The 9327-nt window shown below is 32.8% G+C and overlaps 1 protein-coding gene across 1 annotated transcript; it reads left to right on the top strand.

Moving 5' to 3' along the window:
• Positions 1–1515: 1515 nt before the first annotated feature.
• LOC133188029 (GTPase IMAP family member 7-like) lies at positions 1516–7455 on the top strand. The gene is made up of 4 exons (XM_061323421.1): positions 1516–1519; positions 2373–2477; positions 5916–6000; positions 6153–7455. Exons 1-4 carry the CDS (start codon positions 1516–1518, stop codon positions 7450–7452), a joined length of 1494 nt encoding a protein of 497 aa, XP_061179405.1. The 3' UTR covers positions 7453–7455.
• The last annotated feature ends 1872 nt before the right edge of the window (positions 7456–9327 follow it).

A 9327-nucleotide genomic window follows, 5' to 3' on the forward strand; every position in this document is an offset into this window, starting at 1 on the left:
AAGAAACTGAATATAAAGGTTGAAAAAGCAAATTTCCTTACCAATTTTAAATGGGGGTATTAATATAATAGTTGGATGGGGAAGAAATGGCAACTCGGCGACGCTCACACAGGGCTCGAGAAGGTTCTCCTCGACAGGTTTGGTGATACATGTTATCATTTCTCATATCTCCATCACTTTTCAAGAAAAAAATAATCAATGTAAACGTAACATAAAAATACACCTATGATGTATAAATATTGCCATTTAAAGTGCAAATTTTAACGGAACTGTTCTGAAAATGTTTTTTGACGTTTTGCCGCGATAAAGTATAATTTGATGGTTTTTCCCTTCTCAGACACCAGTACACAAAACGTCAGCGTTTGTACCTTCAGTTCTTTAAAATTCGTCTGAAAGCAGTTTAAAAATGATCACAATTAACAATTTTTCGGAAGATTTATGATATTTTGCTTTTGAGAATTGCTCTTGCCGTATATTCCATTATAATTGTAAATTCTACAGTTTAGCCACGTGCCATTCAGAATTCACATGGAACAAACAAAAAGATATACATGCAAGATTGCTCCGGTTTGTACGACCCTTGAATTTCCGACAGATTGTACTTGTAATTATTTTAATTTTGTATGAGGAGAGAATATTCATGATTCTTAAACTGTTGACATCATCAACTTTTATAGCTTATTTGTTAATAATATACTGGGTAAGTTTGAATGAAAAAAACACGTTTTGCAGCCGTACTGTCGTTTTCTCTCTTAAACCTAGGTAGATAACTCTTTAACTTAAGAAATATCCCTTTAACCAAAGGAGATAACTCTTTAAACAAAGACTTTCGAAAAATAAAAAAAAAAATAAAAAGAAATAAGGAATTAACAAGAATATGGACTTGTACGTTTTAGGTTCGCTTTGAAACACGCACAGAAAAGGCCCATGCCAAATGAATTAGAATAGCCCAAGTGTTTCATTACGTTACATGTATAAACAAAAGTAACTGTTACGAAACACATTTGATAACGGTAAATAGGTACTGAACCACTCAACCATGTATAAACATACGACTCAAATTCCATTGGGAATGCTGATTTTCCAATAAAGTAAATGCATTCCCTTTTCTGGGAAGAAGAGGAGACTTATTTCTGTCTCATTCTTCCCTCCAGTGAACAAATGCAACAGAATCTGGTGAAAAGTATTTTTTTACACAACCGGGAAGAGCTTGGTTACACGAAATTGGGAAGGTTATAAGCAAATAAACTTAATTAAATAATTTTTCAGATTTGAAAGTATAAAAGAAATTTAATTTTTACTTGTCATGGATTCTCCACCCCCCTCTTCTTCCTGAACATTAGGTAAACTCATTTCTGCAGGAATTTCCTTTTAGAGAGGAAGGAAGTGAATACAGCAGATAAAATACAATCTTTTAAAATACAATTTTCAGGAGCAAGGTTTAAAAATACGGAAAAACATTGTAGAGGGAAGACAATATTGTTTTGCAGAAAACAAACTTGAAAACTGACTGGAATGGGTAAGTTTTTAAGTCCGTTTCTTGATGTGCTTCATTTTTTTGGGAAATTTGAAATTTAGGCATTAACCCTGAAATAGACCCTATTGTTGCCGGCAAGGTAGGAAAACTCTAGGTATACAAATATATATTTATTTCATTATTTACAGGTTTTATTTTGTCAGTCTTATTTTGCGCAACATTTTCCTGGAATATTCTGGCAGATGAAATGTCTATTGATTTGAAGAGAGGTACATCTAAAGAAATGTACTTATCTACCTAACAACAAAAAAAAAAATCGTTTTCTTTACAAATACTTAGATGCTAGACAAATGTGTCGACGAGACACATGTACATGCATGGAAATGCATGTTCAATTTTCAGATAAAAGAATTTCTTTATTTAAATCTACATAAAACAGCACATAAACCTACTTGATGTGGAGTAACTGCTATTCATTCTTTAAGATTTTTGTCTTCTCATTAGTAAACAATAAAATTTGTTTTCAAAAAGACACTTATGTGCCTTTTTGTTTTGGAATCCGGGAAATACTTTTTACATCCAAAGTCCAAATGTGGATCTAAAGATTAATTAAGTTTGTAAAACTGTTTCTTCTTATTTCTTTAAAAAGAACATTTTCAAGTATTTATTTACTTTATTTCTGCAAAGAGAAATGTGATAATGAAATTTTAAAAATTAAAACTTCTTAAATCAATATTTTATAGGTATATTGCAGGCACACTTTCATGTATTTTGAATCTCTAAATTTTTCTGCAGTTACATCGATAATCTACATCCTCATTTAAGCTTACATCGATATGGTTTATATGTTAAAAAAGAATCTGTATCCCTTTCATTATTCAGTTTATTATTTCAGCTTCAAAATACTGGCTGTGCAATGGTTGTACACACTCTGATGAACATAGCCGTAAGAAATGTGTGCAGTGCGGGAGCAAGAATGGTCCTAGAGGCGACAACGGTTGTACTTACATATTATTATGATTGAAATGTTTGCCAGATAATCTAAAGATTTCAAATCCGAATGCAGGCATTTCTTGATCTATGATCGAATTTGAAGCCGATTGCTATACTATATAGCAATACATTAAAAAAAATTATATTCAAATTTATTCCAATATCCATGAACACACACATTTTTTTATCGGAAATGAAAGAGGAGGATAATGAAACTGAACACCGCATGACAGATCTATTCTTTTAAAAATGCCATTATAATTAACCCTCTGGTTACATCATTATACAGTTATTGACTGGGTATGAGGGCAACTTCTGATTTGTTGGACCTGAAGGTGAAAATACTGCCCGACGCCGCAGGCCAAGGGGAACATTTTCACCTTCGGGTCCAACAAATCATATGTTGCACTCCTACCTAGTCTATGACTGTTTTGTTATACCCTTCACTTAAGAACATTAAAATCAAAACCTAGCTTTATACAGACTTACTCATATAATTAAACAATTTCGTTTTAAGTAATATTTTGGCTTTTTAAATAAAAATAACAACAACAAAGAATGAACAAGATGTGTTTGTGAAACACTGATGCCCCCGTATGGCAACTTTATAGCAAAGGTTTAACTTTCTCAAATGCAAATCAGATACCCAAAGTAAGATCTTGTCTCGAGGAATAAACCTGTGAAATATGAAAGGCCTAGCAGCAACCATTGAATAGATAAGGAAAGGGTTAAAGTAGTTTTTTTCAAAAGTATGTCAAACATCAAGGTCAAAGTAAAATGGTCAAATATAATGGTGCCAAAGGAAAGGCCTTCTCCCAAGAAATACACATGTTAAATATGAAAGCTGAAGCACCAATCGTTCAAAAGTTATGGCCAAGGTTAAAGCTTTCCAAAAGTAGGTCAAACTCCAAGGTGAAAGGGTAAAAGTTGTTGGTATCCAAAGGAAGGTCTTGTCACAAGAATTACACATGTGAAGTATGAAAGCCGTAGCACCAACCGTTCAAAAGTTACGGCCAAGGTTAAATTTTGGTAAAATTTTGCAAAACTGGGTCAAACTCCAAGGTCAAAGTTCATATATGGTGGTATCCAAAGAAAGGTCTTGTCATAATGAACACTCATGTCAAATATTGAAGCCTCACCCTTGACAGCGCAATAGTTATGGTCTAGGTTAAAGTTGACAACAGACAAACAGACAGACAGAACAAAAACAATATACCTCCGGGATCTTTCGATCCAGGTGCATAAAAAATAACCATGAAATTATTATAACAGAAATTATTTATCACAAAACATTATTTTTTCTGTGACACCATCTTTCAAATAGCATACGCGGTAACTCTTGAAACTGAACGACGACTAATTACTTGTGACGTATCAGTGACGTTGCGGTCTAACAATTCTTATGTTGGACTGACAGATGAAATTCCTAGACCCATGAAAAAACATTTACTTTGTTGGACTTTTTATTTGTAATTAATAAATATAGAAAGATATTTATAAGGGTTATATCAATGAAAGATGTTCCTTCTGCATGGTATTTGCTTTATGACTGTCTAATTATTTTTGAAATAGACCCATGGGATTATATTGACGAGTTACTTATTTATATGAAAAATTTGCTCAATATGTCAATGATTAAATATATATAATTGATGCATAACAACTCCTCTATTTCCAGAATTTACAGCAACATGCGTTTACTGTTATGATAACAGATAAAGCTATGTAACTTGACCATGTATAAGTAGCTTCACAGGCTATATGCGTATGAAAAATTAAAGGAAACAAAACATTATAAATAAACAATATCAAAGTAATCATTGATTTATCTGAAAAAATGTCAATAATGATTAGAGCAACTTAGTAAAATTTATGATAAATAAAATTGACAATTTGCGAAATACTTTCATGGATAAGCAACTTCCAAAAGTGGACAAGAATCTACACATCAACACGAGGATTTATCCTAACAACACGAGGAATTTTTTTTCATCAAAATCCACGCATAACTATTAATACTCTGAGTAAACATCTTCAAGACACACGGCAAAATCGTATAAATTTGAAACTTTAAAATTCAGGCCAGATTTGATGAAGGTATCCCTGGCAAAACATAGAAATACCTTATACAGCACTGCTAAGTCTAAATGAAGACGGCGGGGCTTAATTAATTATGCAGGAAATATTTACTGTGACATCAAAGAAAAAAAGCGATTCCTTACAATACCAGAAAATGAAATAATTTACGATTTTAAACTGTTTATAAGTAATCAACTACATTTAAAAAAGTACTGCCGGCTGCTTTCGTGAAATAAAGAGCATTACTTAATAAATACATAAAATACTTGGCCCAGTAAGTTGAAATTTAAACTAATAAAATGCAAATTCTATTTAAAGCAGCAGCACTTTCCAGAAACTACAAGCTTTGTAAAAACAATTTATCACTTAAATTTTTACGGTAATCTGAATCAGGATAAGCCCTTGCGATACTGAAATTTGTTTATGACCCCCATGCAGTACATATTGTATGCATTTATCATGCACTGACTGTCAAATAAGGTGACCAAACTAAATTCAATACAGACTGTGGTATACATTCTTATTTCAATTAATATTTAAATCATGTGATAATATTATTGTTTTACAAAAATAAATTCAGTTTAAAAATGTATCTATTTCTGCATTTCTTTATTCCGTTGATTTCTTCCTTAACTTTCCTTCTTCCTAGCCGCGAGACTATGCACGTAGTTAACAAATATTAACTATAGTTTGATATAGTATCAACATTTTAATATTTTTATCAATGTTTTACCTAAGTGAATCTAAGTATTTTTACTTTCAATTTTAAATTGTTATATATTATTTGCATTTTTTTAAATATAAAAATAAAATATTACCTGTATTCAAAAGTATATAACATATTGCTTTCACAAAATTGTATGGAATTTAAGAAATATTAATGCTCCAAATCTCAAAAATGTTCTAAAGCAAAGGGTCATAGAAAACCAAAGGATCAGTTATTTTATTACTATAGTAAACTGTGGTTAACTACAGTAAACTATTGTTAACTAAAGTAACTTAACTATTGTTAATTAAGTAAACTGTTGTTAACTACAGTAAATTATTGTTAATTATAGTAAATTATTGTTAACTAATATTAACTTTGTTTGATATTATCCAAATCTTGATAGCTTAATGTCTTTAAATGTTTTATCAATTTTATTTTTTATCGTTCTAATCTTCTTTGCTTCAACAGATTTTTATGAATATATGTTTTGAATATCCTCATTTGAATATTATTCAACATTTTTACTTCATTGAATACTAGAATCTTTACAGAAAGCTGTATTACAAGTAATATCAAGACTCATAGAGAGATCATAACCGAATAGATATCATTTGTTTTGTCTCTCAGGATTTAATCATAATTATCATTTGTTTACAGATATGTGGTCCTGCCCCCATTGTACCTTTAGCATCGAAGGATACAAGTCAAAATGTTCAATCTGTGGGTCACAAAAAGGTAAGAATTTCCAGAAATTGGAAATGATGGATGTTAGCAAAGCAAAAAAAAAAAAAGAAAAAAAAACCTAAATGACGTGACTATGATCATTAAACTTACTGAACAAGAGGATGCAGACTTATCCACTTTTGAAAATGTTAGCGTTGGATATATTTTCATTGGTAATTTTCAGGGTTCTGGTTTCGGGGGACACAGCGAAAGAAGACGGAGAGGGGGACGCTCGAAATACGGAAAAGCGACTGATGAGGAAGTGCGCATCGTCCTTCTGGGAAAAACTGGAACGGGTAAAAGCGCTACCGGGAATACCATCTTGAATGACGATTTCTTTGACTCCACAACATCTGGCACTTCTGTGACATCGCGTTGCACCAGCAGACATGCCCATAGGTTTGGCAGGGACATTCAAGTTGTGGATACACCAGGGATATTTGATACCAACGTCCCAAATGATAGAGTTCAGAGAGAAATTGTCAAATGTATCGGAATCACCGCCCCGGGTCCACACTGTTTTCTTCTTGTCTTCGGACTTTCCCGTTTTACGCAAGAAGAAGAGGAAAGCGTTAACCACTTTGTCAGTTACTTTGGAAGGAAGGTTTTTCGACATTTCGTCATCCTCTTTACAAGAAAAGATGATCTGGATCACCACAGCTTGACATTGGATGATCACATTCGAACTGTTCCAAAGAGTCTGCAATCAATCATACAGGAGTGTAACAATCGCTGTATTGCCTTCAACAACCGAGCTACAGGGTCCGAACGACAAGATCAGGTAGAAGATCTTCTAGAGATGATCGACGACATTGTTCGCAAGAATCATGGAGATTGTTACACAAATGATATGTACTCTGAGGCTGAAAAGGTTATGAAACAAAGACAATACCAAATAAAAGGGAAGAAAAGGGAACGACAACGTGAGCGAGAAAGAAAAGAAATCGAACGTGAAATAGAGCAGAAGTACAAACGCCAAATGAGCGGTCACTCTCGAAACCAAAATGCACTAGAAAATCGAGTTACAGAGCTGGAATCTAAACGAGACTACTATATGAGTCGGTCTTCAGAACTGAACAAGGAGATCCATGAGCTCGAGGACGAGATAGAAAACGAAAGAAGACAACATGGTTCTCCTAGCTCCCATCTTTTAAAGAAACTCAGGAATTTAGAAGACGAGCGTACTAGATTGGGATCCGGAAAAGAGAAGGAAATGGAGGGGGAGATAGAAGATCTCAGACAAGAGCTCAAACGCATGCACAAGCACTCAAAAAAAATGACAAAGGAGAAAGACAGAATGTATCAAGAAAAGCTGGAAGAGCATGACCGGAGGTTTAGAGAGATGGAGAATGCACGTCACGAGGTAAGGCAGGAAGTAGAGACTGGTTCCGGTAATGTGGGAGAGGCTCTTCTTGGTGGTATGATGGTCATAGGGAAGCTAATATGGAAAGGAATACAGATGATCTTTTAATAGTTGAGTACTTCAATTTTCAGCTGCATTTAAATATTTTTTATAGACAAATGGGAAGACCAAGCACTTTTATTTGGAATGAAAACTGTTTTGTTTAATTGTTATTCTACTTTCTACATTACTGTACATTATAGAATTAAAATATTCTGTAAATTGTTATTGTACTTTGTACATCTATACTTATAAATTAATAAATTTTGCAAATAAACTCCGAGACGGGTGCACCAGAGTTCTTATTAATAAGAACTCTGGTGCACCCGTCTCGGAGTTTATTAACTCCTCTATGAAAACACAAGATGATGTCCATAAACTTTATTCAGATTTCACTCGCAAGGTAAGTATCGTACATTACATTAAAAGTCTATTCTCATTTTCTAACAACAGCCATGAAATAGCAAAACGGTGAGTACGGTGACGTTCCATTTGGAGTTACTGACAACTTTTAATGAAAGTGACAACAAGCAATAATCATTTCTTTATTTCATAAAACGTCATCACTGAATTAATCAATCAAAACATGATTTAAAAGAACTGTTGTTATAACCGATTAAAAAGGGGAATGTGCAAATTGTTTTCCTCATTCACCGATCTTAATATTGACGGAAACTTCTAGAACATCATATAGCATCGAGCCCGATTTTAAAACGAAAAACGAGGCGATTATAGCTGCATGAACATAAAAAAAGCTTCTGTGTGAATGGTCATTTAAATAATGGTAAATCATTGATAACACTATAAGTTGTGAATATATTTATATATCGAAAGACTATTAGTAGGTTTTCTTAATAAATTTGTATATTCCTCACTGTGAGCATACTGGCAACAAACCTGAAGTACAATTTGTACTTCGTAATACATTTGCTTACATGAAAAGAGAAAATTAATGAATAAGGTATTGTTCAAATACAATTAAAGCTGTAAAATTTTTGTGCTTTAATCAACACATTTCAGTTTTTTTTCTGAATACAGTCTTTTGTATCAAATACTTGGCCTTTTCATAGGGCGTTAAAAGCTAATGTTTACCAAAAAAAAAAAAAAAAAAAAAAAAAAAAAAAAAAAAAAAAAAAAAAAAAAGAAGAAGAAGAAGAAAAATCATTTCATCATTTAAATGTGCATATTCACTGCTTTTATCCTTGACAGAAATGAAATTAGAGCTCCTGAAGTACAATATCCATGACATTACATAGTATAACAGGTTTCACAATAAACGTCAATTAATGAAATTGTTATTTTTCAACTTTTTACAAAGGGGGGGGGGGGTACGTCTACTTCTGCTCCAAAGCTAAATGCAAGATTTTGAACAAAGTATTTGTTCCTGCTACATGTAAAAACCTGTAGCATGTCAGTAAAAACAACAATATATACATTATGTATTACTGGAATTTTCTGTCGGTAGTTGTATAAATTTCTACAAAGTCATTATCTATCATCCCTGAAAGTTCGTTGATTCTATCTTTAACCGTTCTTTTTTAAAACCGCTTGCGCTTTAAGAATAGAGCTGTCCCTGAAATATCACAGTGCAGCAGCAATAGTAACTTCTCTGAACTACCTAGATATGACGTCATAATAGCATATGACGTCATGTTACTGCAAACTTGAGCTGACATGACGGGGAGAGTGTCAAAAATTTTACATTCCTGTCTTATGACATGTAAAAAATAATTTAAACTTGATGTTGAAGTCAGCTGTCTGGATTGTTTATAAACTTCAATATAATTGTGAAAATTTGCATTGACATCATGATTTCTTTCTCTTGTCTGCTATATAGCGTAATCAAGCAGAATCCGCAGAAAAAGTTAGAATTGATACATCATGTAAAAATAAGACTGGCAGAAGTGATTAATAAGGATAAATTAAAGATATTCTGTGTGAATC

Source organism: Saccostrea echinata, unplaced genomic scaffold, assembly GCF_033153115.1.
Source record: "Saccostrea echinata isolate AGI-Se365-2 ecotype Australia unplaced genomic scaffold, CSIRO_AGI_Sech_v1 ptg000015l, whole genome shotgun sequence".
In the NCBI taxonomy this organism is placed as follows: domain Eukaryota; kingdom Metazoa; phylum Mollusca; class Bivalvia; order Ostreida; family Ostreidae; genus Saccostrea; species Saccostrea echinata.

Coding starts and splice junctions, on each gene's coding strand:
- LOC133188029 (XM_061323421.1), top strand. Junction 2,478..5,915: donor TCCTAGAGGCGACAACGGTT/GTACTTACATAT, acceptor ATTTGTTTACAG/ATATGTGGTCCTGCCCCCAT. Junction 6,001..6,152: donor GGGTCACAAAAAGGTAAGAA/TTTCCAGAAATT, acceptor ATATATTTTCAT/TGGTAATTTTCAGGGTTCTG.